The following is a 26,822-nucleotide window of genomic DNA, read 5'->3' as shown; positions in this document are numbered from 1 at the left end:
ATTTATGTGACTCATCAGACCTACTTATGTTGAAGCCTTTAAAAAAACAACATAAAACTAGTTTATTCACACTGGCTTCTGTCTCACCAGGTCCTTTGGATTCATGCATTTTCATTCTCTCTCTGTTGTATGTTCTCCGCTGCTTTTATTTCATATATTTACTGTGTATTACTATTTTCTGGTGTCATCTAATTTATGTGAGGCACTTTGTGACTATGGTTTGAGACAGGAAATATTAAATTAATGTCACATCCCTAATTACCTTCTTTAAAGTTATGTCTTCTAGAAATAATTGTCCTTTTACTTAAACAAAACATTAAAACTACGTAAACCTGTATTTGACTATTTTTGCATTTTAGTGCAAGTAGTTTGCTTGTTCCACCCCTGACACCTACAGACCACCAGGGGTCGCTTGTGCTCGTTGGAGACTGACACGCTGGCACCTCCCAGACTTTGAGGAATTCTGGTGCTTTCGAGTTTCAGGAAAAACTTGATAAATCTCCAGCGTTTTCTCTTAACACGGTCGTTGTGCATCGGAAGCGACTGATGTGTTTTGTTCATTCTGGTTGTGTTACAGACAAACAAAGAGTTGTTGTTGTTGTTTTTTTAAAGTAGTACTCCGTGTCTCGTTCGTTGTTGTTGAGATTAACGGTGATTTAGTTTTTTTCTATCTGGTAGAAAATCTCCCGTGTCCCATCGTTGTCGTGCTCCGGTGAACGCGCCAAGACTCCGGTCATATAAAAGCAGCCGCTCCGGGATCCGGGCCCAGTCCAGGCGGCGGCAGGGCGGGATTTTCCAGCGGTGACGTCCCGAAGTTTTTCCAGCAAAGCCCCCGTCACTCCCCGACATCATGGCGTAGCGATGTGGACGGACCGGGGGGTAGCGTAGCACTGGCGGGCACCGAGCAGTCGACGAACCGGACACTGCGGAGTTGGTTTTTAAAACCGGGAAAACGAGGCAAACTAACGGAAACATCCCACATTTCTTCGAGCGGAGCTGCGGTGAGTGACTGTCGTGATTGTTTCCACTAACTCGGGTTCGGGAGTCGAAGCGAACAAAGCTGCTGCGGCTCCCGGGGACGTGGACTGAGCGTGTGTCCACTTTTTAAATAGTTTTATTTGTTCCCACACAACGTTGGGTTGTGTTGACGGTCCTCCCCGCGGTGCTGGGTCCTGACGGGATGCCTTCGGGGACCGGGAGGGGGAGGCTGCCATCATCTCCAACAAGTTACCGGTAGTTAAATCCCCGCGTGGGAGTCACTTTTTTAAAACACTTTGCACGGTGAGAAAAGCTGCTGTCAACTTGTATTCAGACTTAACTTCGTGATACAAGTTTTATGTTGAAGTTAATAGTATAAAAACCTCGTATGATGGCAGATCAGTCAAACGTTAGCTCCTCACACTGAGGCTCGTTCTTCCCACAGCCCGAGGCTACTTCTTTTTACACTTCATCCGGTTTGATCTGAGCTGGACAAGGAAACTGTTTCTCTGATTTCTCTCTGGATAATTTCAATCAAATTCCTCCTCTCCCCCCATTTTCCTTCACCCCAGCTACCGGTCGAGGCACTTGTCTGCCCACCCTGGTTCTGCTACAAGTCCTCGCTTGTTGTTGGACAGTTTGGGGTTTTCTATAATATTGTTAACTCTCAATCTTACTATGTAAACTGCCGTGAGATGGTGCGTGTGGGTGCTGTACAAATAACATGAATCAATAGCAATGTAATTACTGTTTGTAAGTGTTTTTTGTTCTTTCTCTGTAATAAGAGTTTAAAACCTCCACATCCACCCAGGAGCAGGAATCTGTCTTCAGGATATATCCCTGTGACATTCATCAGGAAAGTTAGTGTAATCCACCAATATGAGATTCTCATCATGATTATAATATTTGGACATGTTGTCCAGCTCTTGGTTTGATGTTGCGTTTAGGTGCTGTTCTCCCAACTTGAGTAGAAACACACTGTAAAACTAAGTGAGCTAGTTTAGTGTTTTAGTGTCTGGAGATTTCTTTCTTTTTTCCACGTGTGAAATTTGATCAGCTGTTATATTGTCCTCCTGTTGACCTCTTAAAAGTTTACTCTCCCCTTTCTCCAAATGGTTTCCAAAACAACAGTGTTGTCTGCAAACCAGGGACCAGACTCAAGTTAATGACCCTGTAGAAGTACTCACTATATATCAGTTAAATGGTTGTTTCCGTTTGTTTTGAGCAGTTGAGACTTGACGAGCTCTTGAGGTGTGGAATTTGAAGATGTCTCGCTGTGTCATTTAACTCTGGGGGATTCCTCAACAAGGTTAATTATTGTTCAGATTTGAGGGAAAACCCCTGTTCCTTAGATTGCAGCAAAAAATGCAAGGAATTTATATTAGCGGTGTGATAATAAAGGTTGACGCTGAACTGCAAACCTGCATCAAGTAGACTTAGTGTTATACACAGCAAAACAACTGTGTAAACCTTCAGCTGTTAACATTACCCGACCCGCTGCAACACAGGTGCACTATTCAGTGTTTTTCATTGCTCTTTGCATTAAAGTTCAACATCACGTAAAGGTGCACGCAGGGCAGTTGTGAGTAATGTGAAAAGAATGTGTGCTGCTGTCCAACATAAACGGTTTTTATTTGATCTTTTGCACGTGTACAGGCAGAACAAGATTCTTGGATGATTTTATCACACGGAGGCTCTTTAACTCAAAAACTCAATTTCCATCTTTTGTTCAGTGTCTTTACGTTGCATCACCCACATGTGCCTCTTAATTTTTAGTTCCAGTGTGTCTAAAGATTGAGAAAATGTGGAGATTCACAATCATCATATTCCTGTTCGTTGTTGTGTACCTTTTTAAAATTAGTGATGGTGTATTCTGCCTGCTTTCCCAGGTTGGAAATAGCTGCAGGTTATTCCAGAGCGGTGACCTGCAGGCAGCTGATGAATGCCTCCACTGTGTCCGTGAATCACTGGACACGCAGCCCCATGGCTTCATTTCATGCACCCTTAAACTGGGAGACAATAACATTAGCCCTGTCACGAGATTAAACCGTAGCAGGCATTGTGCCCCTAATACAATTATCATAAGCATCCTGTGTCGGACACACCACTGTGGCCGGGGCCAGAATACACCCACAGAAGCTACTCTTAGGCGTTCCCTGGGGTTTTCACTGTGTGAGGTAAAACAGGATGAGGTATGTAAGCCAGAATTAGGATTTTTCGTTCATGGAAACTTTGCGTGAAGGTAAACACTAAGTCCAGGTCTGCATGATTCAAAACACGGAAAGTGTCATTATGCGGTGGGGCTTGGACCATCCTCCTCATATCCACAGAAACTGTCACGGATTTATCTTTGTAATCTGGATAAAAATAGCTAAAGGAAAGTGCTGCATGACTTATGTCTGAATTGTAAATTCCTGTCTCCCCAGGTCATTTTACCACCAGTGTAACCAGTCTCCATGCAGGTTGTTAAAGCCAGATGCACGACTGCTGTAAACACTTTTTCCACTCGGAGACAAGTGGCTCTGGGTCTTCTATTTTGTTTTCCATTTCATGTGTGTGTGCGAGAGCCCTCTCTGTGCAGTGTCCAGCGAGGATGGGTTACGTAGGATCTCTCTGCCTGAAGGGACCGAAGCTGATGGATCTGAAAAGCCATTATAGCGGTCCACTCTCCCCCTTGTGCTCATTATTCTCTGCATGTCTCCATGAATTATATGCCTGTTTTCACCAAAGGGCAAGATGGCTTTCTGAATGTTTTTTTTCCTCTGGTTTTGTTCTGTGGGTCTGAAGACAGGCTGCAGGCAGGTGCTGTAGTGTTGTGCAGACTGTAGCTTTGCTTTGTGTATTTTTTCTTCTTTTTTTTTCTTTTTTTTGTCTGCCCCTTGTCCTACAGTCAAAATACCCTGATACCACGAACAATAGGCCTCTGTATGTGTCCTCTGGTTGGTGTAAGTGGTTCTTCTAGAAGGGCAGACAGTGACACTTTGTTTTTGAGAGTGATGCTCGCTTGTTGGGATTCTTGAGATGTCTCCTTTGATAGTAGTCTTGTACAGATGGATACTTCAGGGCCGAGCCAACACAGGTACAGATCACGTCATCCTCGATTCTTCAAAACACAATAGAGCTGAAAATGTTAGTCAAAAAGTCGATTGATAGAAAATCAATCTGCAACTATAATTGATTAATAATCTCAAACTTCTTTGAAGGACGATGTCAAGCATTTAATGGTACCAGCTGCTCACACGTGATCATTAGTTGCTCTTCTTTGAAATATAATAGTTAAGTACGTTTTCCACCATTGTTTGAACTGTTTTTTTTTTTTTTTAGTAAAGACCGTGTAGGTGAAATCCCCTTCTCTCCTGGCTCTACAGCTCTCTTTTGTTTACCTTTGATTCCCCAACCATGGAGGCATCCCAGCTCCTGACACGGTGCACTGCTCTGTAATTAGGTGTTATTTGTGCTGGACTCCTCTGTGAGCACTTCTACTGCTTCACCCAGGGCACAGACAGGGTCTTAACACCGACTGACACATGGACAGCAGGTTTTCCGAGCAGCATGTCTGGTCTTGGCCGGTGTGTTTGAGGTATGCTTTCTAAAAGCCATGTGTTAACCGTACCCATATTTGCCTTTCTCGTGTAAGAGAAAATCTGACTCAGGTTTTTTTTTTAAGGGGGTTGCCTTCCAGGCTTATGCTCCAATTTGAGTCATCACAATCCAAGCTCTGTAAAGACTGGAGTTCTGCTGTTGACTCTAGAGGAGTGAGTTGGATGTAGTTGGGCCTCTTCCCTTCTCTTTTTCCAATTTTGTTGACTAATCAGTTAACAGAAAAATAACAAGCGGCCATTCATTTCTCAAAGTAAGTCTTCAAGCAAGTTGCTTATTATTTCTTAATTTAATGATTCTTCTCAATTGGGGATTGTTATTTTTCACAGTCTTGACATTTCATGGAAATGATTAATCAATGGATTGAGAAAATACCAGATATTCAACAAAGAAGGTAACTGTACATCTCAGTCCTAATTTTCTCTTCAAAGAATATTTGTGCTCAATAAATTGCGTCGGTGTGTTTGGAGAAATTGAGTTCACATTTTTCTTGTTCTCCTTCTGCCTCTGTCTAACGTTACATGTCTTTCTGACAAGATGTCACTGATGTGCTACTGCTGATTGTAGGTATTTCACAATTCAGTGAACATGACATTTTCTTTAAATGTCACCTTTTTGAAATGACTCAGTTGATTTTGTACATTTTACCCAAGTTGGAAATAATTGTTCTGTGTACTGTTGGGCCTTTTTAAATGTCATGGTATATATCTGCTTTTCCCATTTGTTTGAGAAATGGGACAGACATTTACTTTAGGCAGCCGGAGAGAAGTATTTTTACCCACATTCAGAAACCACTGAGCAGTTTATTACGGAGCTGACTGGTGGCCTGCTGGTTCCTCTCATCTCTCCACAGCCTACTGTGTGTTGTGACGATTCTTATGTTTTAGTGCATGCTTATTTTACACATAACGGAAAATGTGACCACAGGAATGCTGAAATAACAGTGTATGGTCTGTGGGTGGTTTTTACAAAGTTTGAAAATGGTCCTATGTCCCAGTGTTGGCCACTCCCAGGATGGGAGGCAGCTGATTAAAGGAAAAGGTGTGTGTGTGTGTGTGTGTTCTAGGTTTTATTCATGGCCAAAACACAAGTTCCCATTATGTAAGTCATTAAATATTAAGGTGAAGAAACGTTTAAGTTGAGGGTTTTGTTTACATTAAGGTTACCACATGGGTTAGGGTAAGTTGTTAAAGCTGGAGTCTCGAGCAAATGGTACAAACATGGAATGGGGGGCCGTAGATGTTCTTCCGTTTTGCAGCCTGTGAAGTTAGTCACAGCGCCGAATCAACATCAGGGTGAAAGGGACAACCATTGTGTTACACCTCACACCTCTGATTCTGAAATGCCATGTTATGTAAAGTCACACACAGTGGCGCCAATATGCCAGCCTGTTGGGTTCAGTGTAAACAAGAAGCAGAGATATAATGAGGAGTCATCTTAGCGTGGAGGTGTGTGTGTGTGTGTGTGTGTGTGTGTGTGTGTGTGTGTGTGTGTGTGTGTGTGTGTGTGTGTGTGTGTGTGTGTGTGTGTGTGTGTGTGTGTGTGTGTGTGTGTGTGTGTGTGTGTGTGTGTGTGTGTGTGTGTGTGTGTGTGTGTGTGTGTCTTTTGATTAAACACCCACAGAGAAAGGAACTGCTGTGCTGTTTTGGCAGATGTCCAACACTGGGACACTAAAATGTGTCTCCACTGAGCTCCAAACAAAAGTCCAGTGTCCCATTGGCAGGACATTCATTGTGCCGATATTAAACGTAAATGGCCTGATTGATATTCTGAAATACATTATTCATCGGCCTTACCGGGACAGAATTTACATAAGATAGAACAACTCAGCAGCGCACGTACCCTGGTTATCATGTAACCATTTAGATGGATGGCCTTTTCTTACGGATCACTCAGCTTATCCTTTTTTTAAACAGACAAATCCGTCTCACAAACATGCTGTTATACCGGACGCAGTCCTTTTTTAGACATGGAGGGTTGCTTAGGACGTACTGCAGTTGTAGTCTAATTCCTGGGTGGGGACCTTTTTGTAATGACACGCTTAACACCAACATCACTGCACTTTGAAGCCTAGAAAGCTAAACACTGGTCACAGGTTTGCAGGATTAGTCCTCTTCCTACACTGTTGATAGTTACATCCCAGGCACACAGGGACTTGTTGTTCCATAGACTAAACTATTATCAGTGCATCACACTACTGGGTTTGTAGTCACAATAAAGAAGAATGTTTTGATTTTAAAATCCTTCATGTCCCTGCACACGTTCTAAAGTGCAAAGCATTTGATCAAGTTTTTTTTTATAAATCAAATGTAATTTCAATGCACTGCTTAAGCTGGTTTTTAATTATAGGGCATTTTTGTCAATCATATCAATGCAGTTTTCATAATGATTAAAACACAGAGTGGCTGTTTTTGTTTTTAATTAAGTTTTATTGTCTCCTTCCAGATTTATCAGTGATTGAAGATGATGGCTGATGCCAGCGACATGTTGGCAGCGGCCCTGGAGCAGATGGATGGCATTATAGCAGGTAACGTTCTCTGACAGCTCTAAGCATCAGCATAACATTTCAATCAGGCAGTTGCATGTAAATCAGTTTATTTATATCAGTTCATTTAAAGCTGAAAACAACAACGCTTCTGATGTGTAACTCTGAGGCTGAGTAAATGGTGATAAAAGATACTTTGCTGTTTTTTCATGGTTTGACATTTAGATAGCAGTCACGTGACCTCCTCTGGATGTGCGAGTGCAGCAGTCTCTGTGTCCTCATTTAGAATATGTGGCTCTAAGCCACGTTCTCCCATGTTGCACTGTTACATTCGTTACACCAACTTATATTTTATATCAATGGAGCACCCTAACATCATTTTCCACAAGGGCCTTAAAAACATGTGGCTTCCGAGGATCAGATGTCAAACCATGACCCTTGTTTGGCACAATGAATATTTACAATGTGCCTTAATCACTATGAGAACCTGAGCTACATAATGGTCCATTCTCTTCTTTTGAAATAAGAACACAGTGAAGTATGAGACGGTGCTTCTGTCTTTCTTTTGATTCTAGCTCCTCCTAATATGATATTTTCTTCTGTTGTGCTCCACCTCAGGTTCCAAGGCTCTGGACTACTCCAACGGCATGTTCGACTGCCAGTCGCCCACCTCCCCCTTCATGGGCAGCCTGCGGGCGCTTCACCTTCTGGAAGACCTGAGAAGCGTCCTGGAGATGATGGACACAGAGGAAAGGGAGAATCTGCGCTGCCAGATCCCCGACTCCACAGCCGACAGTCTGGTCGAGTGGCTCCATGGTCAACTGGTGAGGAGCTCACATGTCAAAGATATTTACATGTGACTCATAACATTTGTAAAATAACAGTGCTAGTGTCATTGACTGGATTTAGTAATGAAACTGGCCCCACGAAAATGCACATTTTGCATATCACATCAATATTTCTTCTGTTGTCCTCTGTGTAGCCTCAGGGCAGATTTCACATAATTAATCTAGACTTAAAAGGTGTAAAAGATGGGACTCGTGTTGCTTTGAACATCTTGAAAGTGGCTCCATACTCTATGTGCTGATAATATTAACTCTTTTTAAAGCTGAGTTATTTTGAGATTTGCTCTTTATTACACATTTGATATGATTGAATGAAGAAACCCTTGATGTTAGAAAGGTTGTGTAAACGGGGGAGGAAGTTTTGTCTGAGATAATGGAACAGGATGTGCTCCAAACAAGCTTTACCACATCTGGATTGCTGCTTGATAAGCTCACTGTGCGTTTCATTAAAACAGACAAACGTTGGCAAACAAACCTGTGTCTAAGAAAAAAAACGACTTGTTTGCTAAGCGAAAACAAGACTGTCCCTTTCTACACAGTTTCCTGGGAATGCACCATTAAATGCTGGTCTTGTCAATGCCACAGCCAGTGTGCTGCAAGAAGGACGCCAGCCGCTTGGGAACCAGAGTGCTGTTTTGGAGAGTGATGGGCTGTAGGCCAGATAAATGACTGAGATTTTGTGTAATGCTGTAACTCACTCTGTGTACAGCAGAGTGAATGTGAGCTTTCTTCTCAGCCATGTAAGGTTTTGTTTGAGCAGAGTAAAGCAGTGTAACATGTCACACTTTGATACGAAACATTTAATCTGAGATCATTTTACTGAAAGCTTTTTAAAAACCGCAGAAGGAATTAAGTCATCGGCGCAATTTCCCCATGTCTGAACTTAAAATCATCTCTTATGGTTCTTTGTTTAATCCACATTTCCCTCTGTCCCTGCAGTCCAATGGACATGTCTCTCTGGGTAATGGTGACCACTACCAGGAAAGGCTTTCCCGACTTGAAAGTGATAAGGAGTCTCTGGTGCTTCAGGTACCAATCGAGCAATATTAACCAGTTTTAACAAAGTCAAAGGAACTCAAATCTCACGTTTCTACTTTTACAACACAGACCTATTTAATGTCAGTTAAAAAAACTAAAATGAGTAATGGCATGGTTCCATGCAGGTGAGTGTGCTGACAGACCAGGTGGAAGCTCAGGGAGAGAAGATTCGGGATCTGGACTTATGTTTGGAGGAGCACAGGGAGAAACTCAACGCCACTGAGGAGATGCTGCAACAGGTGTGTGTGTGTGTGTGTCTGTGTGCATGCATGTATTTTATATATAATGCAGTTCAGGAGTCACCCAGTTGGGAAAGCTTTGCACGGGTGTGGACTGGACAGTGACTTTAAGTTGGAAGATGTGAGTTATTTTCCTCTTATCACTTACTGGTGTTTGCTGTCGGCTATTAATATCATGTTGGCAACTTTCCATGTCTTCCTTTAGCTCAAAGCACTGAGCCATTGTATTTTTGTTCATCATTATACTGTCAACAAGACCAAACACAATGCTTTAGTGACCTTTGGACATGTTATCATCACCTTCACTCATAATGCTATTAAATATATAGCACCATTTATATATAAATATTTACATAAACAACCCATATTTCCGGTATGATGTGTGCTGCCAATAATGAGAACATGGAAGCTTTGTGGTCGGCTGTGACTCAGGAGGAAGAGCAAGTCGTCCACAACCAGAAGAGTCTGGTTTTAATCCCCTGCCTCCGGGCTGCCCAACAAAGTGTCCTTGGGAAAGGCACTAAACCCCAACAGTGTAAATGATGTGTGATGGATAAAGTACTCCATATAAAAGCGCTGTATAAATATGTGTGTGATTGTACCTTTTAGTGTACATTACTTTGAGACTACAAGGGTAATATAAATGGAGTCTATTTCACAAAGTTTTTTTTTTTTTTATATAACAATCTTTATTTATCATTGTAGGAGCTTCTGTGCAGAAGTTCTCTGGAGACCCAGAAGCATGAGCTGATCTCTGAAGTGTCCAACCTGAAGCTGAGGCTCAATAGCATTGACAAGGACAGAGTGAACTTTGATGACAGATTTAGGGACAGTGAGGTAATTTGTAGTCCAAGTACACAGACACACAGACACACACACACACACACACAAACCTCATTCATGTTGTCTTACACCTGTGTGGGAGAGGGACGTCTGATTTTTACTGTCGGTCTCAAAGCAGCTGCAAAACATTAGAAAAATAAACTTTAACATTCACCCGACTAACCAAGAGAAATCCGCCTGCTGTGCTAGTCGCTATTAAAGATGAATCATTATAGATGTTGCTGGACTTTATTTGAAGTCGGGTCAAAAAGCTTTACAGCATTTAATGTGATAAGATGTGGGGGGGTACTGCTCCCAGATAAACCATGCAGAAAACTTGGAACACTTTCAAACACATCATGATATTGTTAACCCTTTTTCACAAGCTGCTTCCTGGAATTTTATCACTGCTGCTGATTCGAAGCCATTTAAAGAATTCAGTCACTTTTTAAACTTAGTTAGTTCATACAGCAAATTCTGTAATTCATACTATATCAGGCTGATTTAAATATGATTTGAACTACATTATAAATAACAAACATTTAAAAAGAAAAAGGGCATCTGTCAAATGTATGTTATTTACCACTAGTGTGTGTGTATGTATATATATATATTTACAGATGTACATCTGATTAAATGTGTATAAATATAACTCTAGGGTGTATCCAGTCATTAACCTATTTCACCATCTTTCTGTGATATGCACTTTCTCTTCTTTCAGGATTTGATTCTTGAAATTAACGAACTGCGGTACAGGTTGACAGACATGGAGAGTGAAAAACTACTTTTCGAAAAGAAACTTAAATCAACAAAGGTGAGTTTCTTAGTGTTCATATAAAAACTATTCAAGGCTAACGTTGTATTCTTTCCTGGTTGTTTATTTATCTCCCGTAGCTGTCGTCTCAAGCGTAACAAACTTCCTCTGTAGTGTGGCTGGGCCAGTTAAGAGAGAAAATCATTCATACCACCATGTTGTCCCCCCTGGATTACTGTATCTATTGTGTGTTCATTCAAAAACATCTTATCAACATCATTGTCTGCTTCTGATAACTGCTCTCAGTATGATTTTATTAATGACGTGTTCCTGTTCACAGAATCCAGTGACTGTTTTTAAGGCACTGTATTAAGTTGTATATGATTCAGATGACTCCATTTGATCTGTAGGATCCCTTGTTCACTGGATATGAGTTGTTATTATTTGCATGTTTTATCTTGGATGAAACTTAAAGGGGAAGACTTTTGCAGTAGCCATTTACTTTTGACTGTCGATCACCAATGTCCATTTTTAAATGTACTTTTTACTCTAAATATCTTGGTTTGAAACTCAGGTATTCTACCTTCTTGACCACTTTAATCTTTCACTTCCTGCACCCCTGTCTCTTCCTCCTTCCTTGGTTTGTCTCTCTACTGCTTAGTTGCTAATGGCCAAGCTTTCTAGCCTGAAAATCAAAATGGGCCAGATGCAGTATGAGAAACAGAGGAAGGAGCACAAACTCCAGGCTATGAAGGTTGGCTTTTCTCAGGATGACTGTCGTGCTTGCCATATGATTATGGTTTTGACCTCTCCCTTTGGCTCCTGTTCTGTTTTAATTTTTGAGGAGGAAAATCCTGAAATCTGCTTTGCAGTAGTTTTCTTTTCACCCTTTTAGGCAGAATGATGTCATGTTGCATGCCAAAGTGTCCTCGGCAAGAACCTGAACCCTAAACAGCTGAACTGTCAGTGTGTGAAGTATGTGTGGTCGATAAAGTGCTGCATATAGAAGCACTGTATGAATGAGTGTGTGAATGAAACTTTTAGTGGACAGCGCTTTGAGTGGTCATGACTAGAAAAACTCTGTAGAAATTTTATTTTTGGCAAAGAATGAAATAACTTGATTTACTAAACTGTGCCATACAGTTGAATGAATAGTAAAGTACAGTGAGCTCCTTTTGATTCTTCTTTAACAAAACACCAGTTTAATCAGATTTATGTTTTCAAGATGAAAGCTATACCTTAATTTTGCTTTTTCCCAAAAACTTTTCTGTATTTGTATCCCTCTTTTCACTCATCCTACTAATTTCCTTCATTCAAATCTCTTTACAATCTAATTAGTCTCCATGCTTGATTCCTGTTCCGGTCACTTAACCTTGTATTTTTTATTTTATTTATATAATTGTTCCTGTATATGTCATTACCTCAGCCCACCCAACCATAAGTGCTTTCCCTGCACCCCACACACAGCAGAGCAGGTGTGGCCTGCGTGTTTGTACACCACGTCATCATCTGTGAATCCTTGTGTTGTGGTTTGTTTGTAGTGTTGCGGTGCGGTGGTGGAGGAAATGTCCTGACTGTTCTCTTCTGTTGAACAGGAGGAGCTCGCCATACTGAGAAGGCAGCTGGAGGGCAGAGACGGAGAGATGAGGAGAATGCAGGATGAGACGGGCTTCAAAGCCATGGCCTTGAGCAGTGCAGATCTCTCAGACAGAGGTGGGAGTGTTCATTGAATCACAAGCCTGTCTGAAAACAAACATGCATGATGATTAACCTCACATATTCAACTTAATGTTAATATGATTGAGTGGTCGTTTCTGTGTATACGTAGCATAGCAGAAGACCGAATCCTCAACCAACCAGTGTTTGTTTCATAATTCTTTGTCCTGTTTAGTGTCTCATCCAGATGAAACTCTTAGAAAGAGGCTGAAAGAGAAACGTAAGGGGGGTTTTATGTTTGTGTTTATCATTGCACTTAATTACTGCACCCATCTCAACCCCTGTTTGCATGAACGAGCATGAGCCATGTGAACTCTGCTTGTCCATTATAACCCATCAGAGTGCTAATACCCGAGCATAGAGCACCACACCTCCTGTGACACTTTTATTTTTCCCATTTTGAGCTGAATGAATTCAAGGTCATCCAAAAGCCAGTGTGTGTTATCGGTGTGTTTTTAGTGTCCAGCCTGGAACAGCAACAAGGAATGTCTGCTTCTCTGTTTTCAACAGGAATGAGGAATGAACTGTTTGTCATAACTATTCAGGCTGCTCACTCATCCTCCCTCCTCATGTCCTCCAATAATAATCATCTGTCCCATCCTCCTCTGTACTGCTCACACCATCAACCAGTGTGTGCTCTGCTAACCTTTTGATGTTGTCATGTGCAGTGCTGTGTGACAGGATCTTTGTTAATCAGTGTTGTCTTCATGTCTGCACCTTGCCCCATGAGTGATCCTTCACCCAAGTAGAGCAATTTTGTTTTTCCCTCAGTGCACACATTCCGTCCCTAAGAACGGCCCTGATATTAACCTGCATTAACAGGTAGATGTCAATCCTCAGTATTTGGGAATATGAAACTCGGGAAGGTGGCAGCACAACAGACTGTCTGTCAATGTGGCCCAGGACGCATTTACGTTCACACTGCTAAACGAATGTGGCCACATACGTCCATTGTCAGTTAATAATTATCATGACCAAAAGAATTCACAACATCAATATTATCAAAACATCTATAGAAAGTTTGAGAAATGATTAATAATAGTCTGTCAATTAAAACTTTTAGAATTCCACATTGTGTGTTATATCTCATTCTAGGCAAATGTAATCTGCTCAGAATACTAAGGAAAATCCTAGCAGGAATATAAAATATAGCTCGACCAATTTTCCCAATAAATGTGTTAAAATGTTACATTTATTTGTATTAGAAGCATCAAATTTAACTGAAATTTAATTTGGTCCGTTATAGTTTCACGTGTAGATAGAAACGTAGAAGAGGAGGTTGTATACAGAACATTAGTTTCTTTTTATCTGGTTGTAAATGAAACTTTCATTCCCAACTCACTGAATGTGGAGGGTCTACTGCTGATTCAGCTTTGTGGCAAAGTGTGCGTTCTGAAAAGTGAAAATGCTCTACAGGTGTGAAATATGTCTATCTGCTCACACAAGGATGTTTAAAAGATTCTTGGAAAAACAAAGAAAGTGGCTGTGATGTTACTGGAATCACTGTCAGGAATGTTCCAGCCAGTTTGGTCTGAATCTTGCAGTTTCACCCTGTGTGTTCAGGCTTTTTATGCATCTCCACTTCTCACCCTCCTCAAACACTGTGAGCACAACTGTTCTTCGTCTGTAATCCCTGTTTCCCCCTGATTAGATGTGGAAGTGCAGAGAATGAAAAAGGCAGTTGAATCATTGATGGCAGCCAATGAAGAGAAGGTACATTTGAAAAGTTTGTCACTTGCTAACAAATCAGTTGATTCAACTCCTCCTGAACACTTGTCCTCATTGTGCGTTTAAATTGTTTTTGTCTTTGCAGGATCGTAAGATTGAGGAACTAAAACAGTCGCTGTTACGGTACAAGAAAGTTCAAGACATGGTGATGTCAGTGCAGGGGAAAAAAGGTGAGACTCAGTAGATGACTGATAAAATTTAAAGGTTCGGTTTGTAAGATTTAGGTGAAAGGGATCCAGAAATTTAATATAAAATAATCCTAGTGATGTTTTCACTTGTGTGTTTCACCTAAATTGTACGAATTGTTGTTTTCTTTACCCCAGAATGGGCCTTTTTTATATTTAAATACTTTATATCAACATCAGGAGCAGGTCCTCTCTACGGAGGCCGCCATGTTTTTTACAGTAGCCCAGAATGGACACAATAAACACCTTTTGAGTTTTTATGACAACTGACTACTACAACATTAGGTCCTCCTTCATGTTTGGAGGGGGAGGGTGAGGTGTCAGCTGAAACATGCAACTTTACCACTAGATGTCACAAAATCCTACACACTGACCCTTTTAATGTTGGTGACTAAAGTAGGTCAGCTGCACAAGCAATATGTTTAATTTTGATAGGTTTACGTTTTACCACAGATCGAATGTATGTTAAATTACTCTCAGCAAGTTTTCAAAGTATATCATAGGTTTTAGACTGATTTCCAATTTTAAGACAAGTGGCCTTATTTGTCATATGAAAGCCATCATTGATTTTCCTCAGGGATCTAGTGCTCTTTTAAATTTTTCCTCAAATTTATGACAAATCTGTGGTTTAGAGAACGGAATATTTGAAAACTGCCATTGTTATCAAATACATCAGCTGTCAAACAACAACCCCTTTTATCTATTTCCTTGTTTTCCTATGGGCGTATTTGTATTTCTCTGAGCTGGCTGTTTGCTGTTACACTGGTTTATATAACGCTACTTTGTGTTAGGATGGATACAGAAACCCAGTATTAAACAGGTCCCAGAGCTAAATTGTGAAAGACCATCTTATGAGCACTGACATTATCAGCTGGACTCTTGTTAATGAAGAAATGAAGAAAATATATATATATTTATTATTACTACATAAAGTTTTCTTGAATATTTAATCTCATTTGTCTATGATGCATTTTTCCCTTTACCCAATCCAAAAGAGCGGGATCTCTCTGTCAGAGACTGTTTAACCTGTTTCTGTTGCTCTGAGTTCTGGGATGGTTGATGAATGCCAAATAAAACAGCAGATTCTTATCTACAAGTCAAAGCATACAGTAATTTCAGTTGTCTCTTATTTCTTTCTCCTCTCCAGACAAAACCAAAGAGAACGAGTATGGTGGTGATGCTTCACTTGCGTTCTTAAACATCCCCATGTCTTTTGAACCAGAAAGGCATGAAGTTACAGATGTTCAGCAGCTGAAAAGGATGAGTCCGGATGAGGTTTGTACAGAATCAAATGATGTAGTGTGACTATCGCAAGTCAGGGGTTAAAGTAAATTCGAATGGTTTACAGCACAACATTTTAACAATATGTTTGTGTTGAAATATCATTTATTTTTAATTTACATTCTCAAAAATGTAGAAAGTGATTAAGACATTTAACAAACAGTTATTGGAAACCTTAAACTATTATAGTGGTGTTTTCTTCCTGATTTAGTGCTTGTTAATTGGTTATCGTTCTGTACCTTTCCTGCCCTCGAGCTGCTTCACATCGCATAAAACTCTAAAGTGGTCAGAAAAACATCATTAACTCCGGTAAAGTTCACACTTGTGATACGAGCGTTGAAGGGCTCAAGGTCCAATTAATGAAATAACATCTCCTGTCAGTCCAGTAGTCGTCTGTGTTGATTTCTACTATCATGTTTTAAGACTTTGAGCTCTAAGTAGTCTAATTTCGCCCGTCCTCTTTTCCCATTCTGATCTGTGCTCAGCTGGAAAGTCTAAATGGATTGAGTGAAGAGTCTTCACCTGCACCGAGCCCCTCAGACCCAGAACGAGTGTCTGAGTCCTCGCCCACAGACATGGAGTGGTAAAATATGAAACACACTACACCCACTCCAATTCTATGCTTTACTCTTTGGCAGAGATTTTTCAGTAGATGCTGAACATCATAACTTTAACACTACTCATAACCATATATGAATAAATGCCCAATGTGTAGCTGATGTGTGTCATTTGAGGGTCTTTATTAGTATTTAAACTAATAAAAGAAACAGGGATTTCACTTTTTTTACAGTGTTAATAAATATTTTTGAACATGTTCTCACACGTCCCAATATTTTGTCCTGAGAGCAGCACAGTAGTGCACACGGTAGTGAACTCTGTCTATAGGCTGCAGTCGTACGAGGTTTGAGGAGCTGTTGCAGTTTCCCTCTATACTTAACACATGAGAACAATGTGTGTAACAGCAGTTCATGTCCTGTATCACCACACTGCTGTTTCTAATGACCATGTGACACACGTTTACTATCTCAACTTCTCTGACATGAATGAAGTGTTTATTGGTGGGTGTGGTTTCTCATTTCAGTAACCAAGATACCACAAAGACGAGCAGCCAGGAACAGCTGGATAAGAGCGATAAGGGCAATAATGAAAAGGTAAAACCAAAAAAAGTTATATGTGGAAAGAAGTCCTTCTTGAAAAAAAAAAAAAATGTATATAAAATTGTATTTCAGACAAATGTTCATATATTATAATTTAATCAAATTAGCCAACTCTATTAGAGTTTTCTACTTAATACTAAATATGTGTAAACACTGATGCTGTATGTGAGTAATGTTGTTCCTTCTTTCAGAGCCCAAGTGAGGAAAACGGTAAGATGAGTGAAAAGCCACCTCTGAGTCCCTCGGCCACTTTGCCCGCCACCACAGAGGACGACAGCTTTGGCTCGAGAAAAGCTCGTACATCTTTTGGAAAAGGTTTCTTCAAGATCCGCGGTGGCAAAAAGTCCGGCAGCACTCCCAACCTTGGTAAGATCATTGCATATAACTTGGCAACTGTGTGTGTGCACAGTGACTTAGCCCACATAGTTTACTGTGTGTTACGTGAAGTGAGCTGTGGAGCTGACTGGATGTTTATGACACAGTGAGATTTTCTTGAAGATCTTTCCTTTTACCCAGAACCACTTTTTATTTTCTCAAGCCACACCCATGGTGTACACTTTATGGACCATAATTTGCAGCCCACACAACCTGTGGGCCCCATTTAATTATGGAAGTCTGTTTCTGTGCTGTCGTGTGCCCTTCGTCCTGTGCATTTGTTTTTTGTGTGTGTGAACTGTACATGTCTGTTTTTTTCCACCTTCCCAATCCTGTTGTCATTTCAATTATATCTGCCCTCTTGTCTTGTTCTTTCTCTGTTGGACCCTGTCGTGTGTCGTGTGTTGTGTGTGCTTTGTAACACATGAAGACCGCAGCCGGAGTGCGAGTGCGCCTATGCTAGGTACAGTATTGACCTTGGGTCATTGTAGCGTTGCAGTAGTTTTCCAAGCAAAGGAAACTACTGAGTATCTCCTGCGTGGTTGTACGTCTTTGCCTTTTTCTAAAATCATTCATCAACTGACATCTTTTTATCATATCACGTTTCAGTAGCTGCAGCACTTTAACAACCACACCCCTGTCACTACCCACTGTTGCACACATGTTGACTGTCCAACATTCAGGCAGTCTATTGTGTATGTTGGTTTGCCTGCATGTATTTGTTTACACCCTGTTTTCTTCCTAAATGCAAATTCAAGTTGCGAAACCCAGATTATCACCCATAAAGGTATATTTGGATCTTGAATACCCAAACTAAAAATCTAAAACAAAACGACTAATTTCTTTTATACCTAATGAAATAAAAGGTTATTATTCCAGACTCAGTCAGACATAACCTAATGCATGTACTATTTACTATAAGGGACATTTCTTTAATGCCCATCGCCCTGACCTCTCAGTCTGTTTAGGAGTGCTTTCTGGCCCAGTGCAGCGGCTCTGTCTCCACTGATCTGTGTATGTTTCCCACACGGATGCTGATGGTGTTCTGTTGGAATTTGTTTGTGTAGCTGAAACAGAGGGACAGGGCACCGACCATCTGGATCTGGCCGGGCTGCCACAGAGGTCTGCTAACAGTGACAGTACCAACACGCTCCCTACGACCCCAGAAGGCAAAAAAAAATCCAAAGGAATAATGAAACTATTTGGAAAGTGAGTAAAAAATGACGTGAAGATCTGAACAGCTTAATTTTAAGTAACTCGCTACTAATCTACTCATTACTAAGTCATAAAAGAGACTTATATGGATGTAGATGTAATTCTTTAATATCAGCTAGAAATATATAAAAGTGTGCAGATAAGGTCCTTTATTAGTCCTACTGCTGTCTGACTATGGATTTAGTTTAATTTGTGTTTTTAATATTAACACTGACATCTTTTTCAGGTTAAAAAGAAGTCAGTCTACCACATTCACCCTGGATGACAACTTACCAGAGGGTGAGTTCAAGCGGGGTGGTGTGCGAGCCACAGCGGGACCCAGACTGGGTTGGTCACGTGATCTCCAGCAAGTCAACAAGTGAGTCTGTGCATTCAGCCTGAATAATAAGACTCGGAATGTGGTTTCTTTGTTTTCAATCTGCTGTACAATGAAATATAGAGCTCATACAGGGACGATGGACAAAGCAGCCTGTCAGCATAACAAAGCATGTAATATCTCACAATTTAAACTTAATTCTGTGTCTTTCTCAGTGAGGTTGATGCTCCCTTTGCACGCTGGTCAAAGGATCAGGTGTGTAACTGGCTGCAGGACCAGGGTCTGGGTCTTTACGTGAACATGGCTCGTGTTTGGATCTCCTCTGGACAGACGCTGCTACAGGCCTCACAACATGACCTGGAGAGGGTGAGACCAGGCAGAATAATTTAATAAGTTTACCAAAGCTGGCAGGCAAAGTATTCTTGTTGTTGTTGGACCGTGCTGTGTAGAAGCACCCTGGGGTGCATAGTCCTCACTTGTCTACTTGTGGGTGTTTCAGGAGCTGGGCATCAAACACCCGCTGCACAGAAAGAAGCTGCAGCTGGCTCTGCAGGCCCTCGGCTCAGAGGAGGAAGACAATAAAGGAAAGCTGGACTACAACTGGGTGACAAGTGAGGAATCGCTGCTTTGATGTAGATTATATCACCACCTACTGGCCCGACATGCTTGTTTGAATGTTTCTAGTTGTTTTGTGATCTTGTCTGGATGGGGTTTCTTTTTTAAACGGAGGGGAACGTATCTGCACTCGTGTAGACAAGGGATTAGACTGTCCTGACTTCTGTCTGACGAAGCTTTCTCCATTGCTCCTTCTCTCAGGGTGGCTGGATGACATTGGTCTGCCTCAGTATAAGACCCAGTTTGATGAGGGGAGAGTGGACGGCCGCATGCTGCACTACATGACAGTGGTGAGTGTTGGCAAGAGACGCTTCCTCCACAGACCCCGCAGATAAGTGGCTCTGACAACTCCAATGCCATTTCTCATTAGATTTATTACAGAGTCTGAGCTTCAGTGGAGACAGTATCACTCTCTGTGATACCCTCTGTGATAGCCTCTAGTTATTTAATGATACACTCACTTTATCACTGACATCTTGCCTTGTTCCTCAGGATGACCTGCTTTCTCTGAAGGTGGGAAGCGTCCTGCATCACCTCAGCATCAAGAGAGCTATTCAAGTGCTCCGACTCAACAACTACGAGCCCAACTGCTTGCGTCGTCGTCCGTCTGATGAGGTTTTAGCAGCGTGCTCTAATAATGGCTACATTCAAATATAACGTTAGTTTCGATGTATTCATCTCTTTTCTCCACTTTCTGCCTGTAGAACAACATCTCTCCAGCAGAGATTTCACAGTGGACCAACCACAGGGTGATGGAGTGGCTGCGCTCTGTGGATCTCGCTGAATACGCTCCCAACCTGAGAGGCAGTGGTGTGCACGGTGGCCTGATGGTAAGGGAGTCGGTTGTTCTGTTTTCCTGAGATAACAGACTCTCCTCAAATATCCCCCACTCCTCATACATTGCCCTTCTCCTCAGGTTTTGGAGCCGCGGTACAACGTGGAGACCATGGCGCTGCTGCTGAACATCCCCCCGAACAAGACTCTGCTGCGTCGCCACCTCGCCACACATTTCAACCTGCTCATTGGCTCCGAGGCCCAGCAGCTCAAACAGGAGTGTCTCGAAAACCCAGACTACACTCTGCTTACTGCCACCACCAAGGTCAAGGTACTACATGCGATACTGAGGATACTGCTCCAGTCCTGCTTGTACCTGGACTACACAGAAAGAAAAATTGTTAAATATCAGTAAAACCTCCAAGAAAACTATCGACATTTTATATTTTCATTCATCATTTAATCACAGACAATAAGAGAAAATAGGACATTATAATAAACGAAAGAAATGGGTAACATTACCGGTATACTACAAAAGTGCAGTGAGGAACATCAAATATTTGAAAGGAACATGTACTCTGCTCTTAAAAAACTACAGTTAAAGTAGCTAAGTAAGATTTGTATTTGTCTTCTCTCTCTTTTCCTCATACCAGCCGAAGAAGCTGTCGTTTGGTAGCTTTGGCAATCTGAGGAAGAAGAAGCAGGAGGACAGTGAGGAGTACGTGTGTCCGATGGACGTGGAGATGCCAAAGGGAAGAAGCTTCCAGAAGGGCTACGAGCTCCAAATCTACGAGGACGACCTCGACCGGCTCGAACAGGCGAGTAAACTCAATCATGTTCTCATATTATTAAAAAAACATATTTACTAAAAGCACACAATTGTTCTTTGTTCTGTGTGTTGTCACCAGTGTTCCTTGGAAGTATCTGGTTTTTATTATCTACTGTGAGTGTCAGGTTTTTTTTTTTTTTTTTTTTAAAAGCTGCTTCTCTTTATTCTCAGATGGAGGACTCTGAGGGAACTGTGAGACAGATTGGAGCTTTCTCCGAGGAAATTCAAAACCTGACGGTGAGAATCTACAGTTCTCGTTCACGTCATTATATATATTTTAGTTTATTGTGGCTGTGAAGTAAAAACATTGTGTTTGTCCTGTGTTTTACCAGAGCATGCTGAAAGACGATGAATTCTTCAAAGTGGTTTCGAATTCACCGAACCTCAGTGTAACAGACGAGGACTCCAACGCATGAGGCCGTCGGCCCCGCGAGACCTGGTCCTGCTGTGAATGAAACTCTGTGCCAACCCTCTCCAGCCACACAAAGGCCCAACAACGCTCCCACATTTCATTTTAGTGTTACATTCAGAGATGAGCCAAAAGTATTAGTGTATTTCTATTTTTTCAGTTTTTAGATAATGGATTTGTTAAACGTAGAGACCAGTCGCCCACTATGACTCCTGAACTTTGTCTCCATTACTGTCGTGTGATGATGGAGGGAACATTTGGGGCAACACCACTGCTTGCCTGCCAGCTGGTTTCTGGAGATATTTTGTACTCGGTTATGTGCTGGCTTCTTTGTTTTTATGACGGAACTAAAGTGTCAACCAGCAGAAAGATGACTTCTAGAATATGCACATATAGATTTAATATATGTCTTCTAAATTTCTGACTGTAGAAATTTTGGGAAAAAGAGGTGAACTTAATAGAAGTAATATGCTGAGTAGATTTTCCCCGTTTTTTGACATTAGTAATGATTCTGAAACAGCTGCTATGTTTTCTACCGAACTAAAACCTGCTAATTAATAAATAATTGTCTTATAAAGTTTCCTCCTCTGGAGACTTGACAGGTTTTCACTCAACAGTAATACTCTGCATGCATTTGCACCGATACATATCATATTGTACAAATGAATATCATTGCATGGTATTAAAATCCATCACATTTATACACAGGTTTGTTGTTTATTCTATTAGAACCACAAACTGATTTTAAAGGAAACCTGTTGGCTCACAGTTATTTTTGGAAAAAGTCCTATTGTGACGTAAGATATTGTCTCAAAGTAATAATGTTGTAAAGGTCATACCTAAGAACATAAATTGTGTGGGGTTATTTTTGTTTTTTGTACGTTTAGATCAAGATTAGGATAAATAAAGGTATTTAAATCAATTGGGCTTTTCCTCATTATCAAATCCAGTTATGAATGAGCACAGTGGGAGATGTGGGAAAGTTTGTTTGTCCTACAGAACAAGGCCATTAAAGAATTAAGCAGCCCGTATATGTCTGGATTCTTTACTACACACACTATATACGACATAATTATCAGGTCTAATACTAGTATTTAAATCATTGCTCTGTCTTGATCATGTTTGGAGAAATCTGCATAAAACAACCTCCAGGTCAAGGGGGAGGGCAGAATAGTAAATAACTTTTTTTTTTAACAGAAAAATGAGTTATTTACCTTTTTAGAGGAGTGTTCAGTCTTTTTATTGTCTTCCCACCTCGACAGACATAAACCTACACGTGGTGTCGCCATCCTTTTTGAAATTTTAAGTTTTTGAAGTGTAAACGATGGAAACCACGTCTGTTCTGACTCATCTCATCTGGAGAGGTTTCATCCAGTCAACATGAGTGGACAGACAAAACAGCTCAAACACAATGTTGACTCCTACTTTCTGTCCACTATAAAAAGTTTGTGTCCTGTCATTATATGGACCATTCTTTATGAGGGTGGTTGTATATGAAGCCTGTTCAAGGGGCAAAGATCTTCTCTTGGAACTCTTGCCTCCAAGTTCCCAGTTGTCCAGGAACATGGAGCATGTGAACACAATTTAATAATATTAATACAGCTCTTCAAAATAAGATGATATAGACCTATGCTAAATTAAATACTAATTATAGATGTGGACATGTTAGATTAAAGTCCCATATACTGGATTATATAAGAAACACACACATGGCCATGCCAGAGATCAACAATAAATAAGTTATCCACATCCTGCCAACAAATGTCTTGATGATAAAATGTAAACAATATACAAATAAATGTATGTTTATATTTATGAATGCAGTCCAAGTTGTGAACACTGCCTTTTAGAATTTGGAGAAATGCCTGGAATCATTTGAGAAGAACTGTATCCTTATGACAAAGCGCCCTCTGGTGTCTGTTAAATTGAAACGAGTGGACCTCAGCTTGTCCAGATTCGCCCATGCGCAGTGAATGGAACTGGTCCCAGTGTTTGTTGGAGGCAGACCCACAGAGAAACAGAGTGAGTTGTCTGAGACCGTCCGAGCTGAGGGAGACGAAGCGTGCAGCAAGTATCATGGCTAAAATGTATGTATTTTCATTTTTGATTCTCATATAAGCTTGGAAGTGAATTTATTCCCTCTACACAAGTTCAATTTAGCTCAATTGTTACAGTCTTCAAAAGTTTTATTGTCTTTACTTTTACTATCTGTGTCTAACTTGTGTCAAATGTCTGTAAAGGTTTTGTGGAGTCCTGGTCCTTGCAGTGATTCTCAGTGGTCTGGATGCAGCAAGGTACAGTAAACTAATTATGTCTCTGCAGTGTCTGTGCTGATCACGTTTCTCTGTATTTGTCAGTTGTCTGTACTGAACCTCTGTCTGTAACAGACCAGCTGTCAATCAGGAGCTATCCACCCTTTTCAATGAGCTGTGGAGGTTGGATGTGAATCGTTTGACGCCTGGGATAGACTACACAGTATCTGTCCAGGTACAGTGCACACTCTCATTTACACAACACTCCCACTGTTGTTTTTACTATGTTTTTAAGTCTTGTGTTGTGTGTTTGAACTGTACAGGGCAGAGCCAATTATGTGAGCCAGGGCAGCCACGTTGTTCAGGATCGTGCCTCCCAGCCCCTGTTCTCCAACGTTAATGAGATCAAATTAAATAACATCACCACCACCTCCTGTAAGTGCAGCAGAACAGACAGACGTGGTCTCACTCATTAGCAGACCTCACTTTACTAAATGTGATTTCTGTACTTTCAGGGCTCATGAAACTGTTGGATAACTACGAGCGGTCGACAGGCGTGGCCGAGCGAGTCACAACAGAGGAGCAGGTCGAGACTAATCTCTTCCTGGATGCCGTCTTACAGACAGAAGTCATGAAGGTGCATTTGACATGTTACAACTAGTTGCATCTAACTTTTTAGCCATTCACTCACTTTCCTCTACTCATTTGTTTTCCATGTCTCAGGCCTCTCACACAAAGAAGATAATGTACAACACATGTAAAAAGTTGTTTTGTTTCCCACCAGATGTTTCTAGTTTTTTGTTTACACACATTTTATGGGAGCTGGACTACACTGAGAGCTTTGCCTCTTCCTGCCTCAGAAGGACACTGAACACATGTTAGAGAGAGAACAACATCTAAAACATCTGTCTGCAGCTGTGGAATGCTGCTTTGGCCTCAACAGTCTCCCCAAAGAGGATCCCAGGAAAAATATGGACATGTAGTACTTTGGAAGAAAGGCTTTAGATTAGATGGAGCAGATGACTGTTGTTTGCATGAGGACAAAAGCTGTTGAACTCTTTCTCCACAAGAAAGTGTTAGTGTCTCTCTTAGTCTAGCTTATAGATATATGAATATAGAGGCAACTCACAATGCAAATACACAGTATGTGGGAATAATTACTTTTTTCTTTTCTTTCTTTTTTTAAAATCTTTTAATAATAATAATAATCTTTTTCTATTTTTTGACGCACAATCAAACATTTGATACCATCTATATTTTCTTAATGATTGTAAGTAAATGTCTGTTCCTCATGCGGGGGGGTAACTTTTCCAACAAAGGGGAATTCATCCTTAAAACCGGTTTCTCATACATTTATAACAGGGAGATGCCTATAATCCAAAAAAACATACACCTATTTACCTGCCATCAAAAGAGGCAAAGTTAAAATGATTGTTGTACATTTCAAAGTTGTTTTGTAGCCAAACCGTTTTCTCTCATTTTGCACATGTGATCGTTTCTTTCTTCTGAGTTCTGTTGCCATTGACGTGATGTGATTTGTCCACAGCGAGCTCATCAGTACCTGGTGAGTAAAGGACAGTCCAGGTCCGACTTGAGGCAGTTTAAGAATCAACTGAAATTGATCTGGTTCAACCTATACCACAGACAGAGAAACACAGGGTGAGATACTGAAACAGCCCATAAAATACTGTCCATTCATATGATTCATCATTAAATGAGTGCGTGTACAGAAGGCACAGTAATAATCATTGAATTAATATTTAATTTTACGTGGTATATTAAAATTGAAACCTTCATCAGCATGGACTCCTGTGGATTCGAGCATGTGTTTGTTGGAGAAACAAAATCTGGAACAGAAATCATTGGGTTCCACAACTGGATCCAGTTCTACCTGCAAGAAAAAAACAGCCACTTGGACTACAAAGGATACAAAGCCAGGACCCATGACTTAGTAAGTGCAACAGTTCATCAGGGGGAAATGTTTGACCTGATAACACAATCTGTTGTCTTTAAAATGACATGATGATGTTTCTGTCCACAGCCCGATCAAGATGACCACGTTCTCAACCTTCAGTTCAGCTGGCACAGCTTAGTGAAGCCTGTTGGCAGTGCCTTCATCGGGACAAGCCCTGAGTTTGAGATGGCCCTCTTCACCGTCCTCTTCCTCATGAGCACAGAGAGGAGCACCACGGTGCTGGTCAACATCGACCAGTGTCAGATGGAACTGGTGGTCATCAGACACGGACGATCCCTCGGCACAGCGTATCCCAAACTGCTCAGCAGCAACAACAGACATGTTCCGCAGCACTCACACTGAAGGAACGTCTGATAACCACCTGCATTTAATGGTGTCAAGCATCTAAAGTCCACATTATAAAGGACTCATTCAAATATGATGAAATCACAATAACTGTTAGTTTGAGATGATTATACACTAATAAAAACATAATCATGAAAATTATACTTTTTATCCTACACACTGTTACTTTAAATCACTTCTTTGCAACCATGTAGTTGATGTAATCAGTTAAACCTTGAAAAAACCGTCCACCTACATAAAACCTACATTACCAGTTTTTGTTCTTGTTGCAGATGCTGGCAGTAATAAAACATACATTGGTATTATAGCGTGTTACAATATTGTTGTGTCAACATATTTGCAGTATGTCAATGCTGTGAGTGGACTGTGTGTACTAATAAAAAAAATTACAAGTTCTTCAGTTATTTTCTTTATTTTGAATAATGAGTTCTGAAATGATTAATATCTCAAAACCTGGACAAATCAAACTATTTGCATGGTAATATACCAGTAGAGGTGAGTGAGGAAATAGCTGTTATTTTATTTTATCTTATTCTTGTATTTTTGCATTATCCTTCCAAATCTGTTATTTTAAACTATTTTATTATTTATTATTTATTATTTATTATTTATTATTTATTATTTATTATTTATTATTTATTATTTATTATTTAAATCTGCAGTAAAACATCATATTTACATCTTTATCAAATACTTCAAAGTTAACCTGACTGGGGACTTCAGCACTGTTTGTGATGCATTTATACTGATGTGTATTTTCATGGACTTTAACCTCACATACAAACATTATGTGACAATAAAGCAACTCCAGTGTTTTATCGTTATTTTCTCCGTTTCTGAGAATTAACAAAGAGCGGAACACTTTCTTCTGTTCCGCCCGCACGGACGT

General features: G+C 40.7%; 2 protein-coding genes and 1 long non-coding RNA gene across 17 annotated transcripts; 2 read left to right on the top strand and 1 right to left on the bottom strand.

Moving 5' to 3' along the window:
* Positions 1–533: 533 nt before the first annotated feature.
* On the top strand, positions 534–22,391 carry ppfibp1b (PPFIA binding protein 1b). Of its 15 annotated transcripts, none has more exons than XM_034588049.1 (28): positions 534–1,001; positions 7,024–7,105; positions 7,682–7,887; positions 8,848–8,937; positions 9,072–9,185; positions 9,891–10,022; positions 10,729–10,821; positions 11,423–11,515; positions 12,357–12,474; positions 12,653–12,697; positions 14,129–14,190; positions 14,291–14,375; positions 15,538–15,665; positions 16,157–16,254; positions 16,753–16,822; positions 17,020–17,194; positions 17,634–17,666; positions 18,271–18,412; positions 18,645–18,776; positions 18,950–19,100; positions 19,234–19,345; positions 19,551–19,639; positions 19,842–19,964; positions 20,054–20,179; positions 20,266–20,454; positions 20,777–20,941; positions 21,124–21,189; positions 21,285–22,391. In XM_034588049.1, the coding sequence occupies exons 2-28, from the start codon at positions 7,042–7,044 to the stop codon at positions 21,366–21,368; spliced, it is 2,985 nt and encodes a 994-aa protein (XP_034443940.1). In that variant the 5' UTR covers positions 534–1,001; positions 7,024–7,041; the 3' UTR covers positions 21,369–22,391. The 15 variants fall into 15 exon arrangements, with proteins under 15 accessions (XP_034443940.1, XP_034443941.1, XP_034443939.1 ...); XM_034588050.1 differs by having other exon boundaries at positions 9,891–10,025; positions 10,723–10,821; positions 12,665–12,697; XM_034588048.1 differs by having other exon boundaries at positions 9,891–10,025; positions 10,723–10,821.
* A 914-nt stretch (positions 22,392–23,305) lies between these two features.
* Positions 23,306–26,235, top strand: endouc (endonuclease, polyU-specific C). Its single transcript, XM_034588682.1, has 8 exons — positions 23,306–23,448; positions 23,602–23,655; positions 23,749–23,848; positions 23,937–24,048; positions 24,129–24,250; positions 25,160–25,272; positions 25,414–25,564; positions 25,655–26,235. Exons 1-8 carry the CDS (start codon positions 23,324–23,326, stop codon positions 25,928–25,930), a joined length of 1,053 nt encoding a protein of 350 aa, XP_034444573.1. The 5' UTR covers positions 23,306–23,323; the 3' UTR covers positions 25,931–26,235.
* Positions 26,084–26,332, bottom strand: LOC117763507. Its single transcript, XR_004614176.1, has 2 exons — positions 26,267–26,332; positions 26,084–26,195 (listed from the first exon to the last, which is right to left on the bottom strand). It is a non-coding gene; the product is annotated as an uncharacterized LOC117763507 (long non-coding RNA).
* Between the last annotated feature and the right edge of the window lie 490 nt (positions 26,333–26,822).

This window comes from Hippoglossus hippoglossus, chromosome 6 (assembly GCF_009819705.1).
Source record: "Hippoglossus hippoglossus isolate fHipHip1 chromosome 6, fHipHip1.pri, whole genome shotgun sequence".
NCBI lineage: Eukaryota > Metazoa > Chordata > Actinopteri > Pleuronectiformes > Pleuronectidae > Hippoglossus > Hippoglossus hippoglossus.
Note: the sequence above shows the minus strand (reverse complement) of the source record. Positions and strands in the feature narration are given on the sequence as shown.

What these genes read in the sequence shown, in the direction of transcription:
- ppfibp1b (XM_034588048.1), top strand. Translation starts at nt 7,042, where the DNA reads ATGATGGCTGATGCCAGCGACATGTTGGCAGCGGCCCTGGAGCAGATG. An exon ending in CTGAGGAGATGCTGCAACAG is followed by an intron (nt 9,186 to 9,890) that starts GTGTGTGTGTGT and finishes TTATCATTGTAG; the next exon opens with GAGCTTCTGTGCAGAAGTTC. An exon ending in TGCTGCACTACATGACAGTG is followed by an intron (nt 19,640 to 19,841) that starts GTGAGTGTTGGC and finishes CTTGTTCCTCAG; the next exon opens with GATGACCTGCTTTCTCTGAA.
- endouc (XM_034588682.1), top strand. Translation starts at nt 23,324, where the DNA reads ATGCGCAGTGAATGGAACTGGTCCCAGTGTTTGTTGGAGGCAGACCCA. An exon ending in GCAAGTATCATGGCTAAAAT is followed by an intron (nt 23,449 to 23,601) that starts GTATGTATTTTC and finishes ATGTCTGTAAAG; the next exon opens with GTTTTGTGGAGTCCTGGTCC. An exon ending in TACAGACAGAAGTCATGAAG is followed by an intron (nt 24,251 to 25,159) that starts GTGCATTTGACA and finishes ATTTGTCCACAG; the next exon opens with CGAGCTCATCAGTACCTGGT.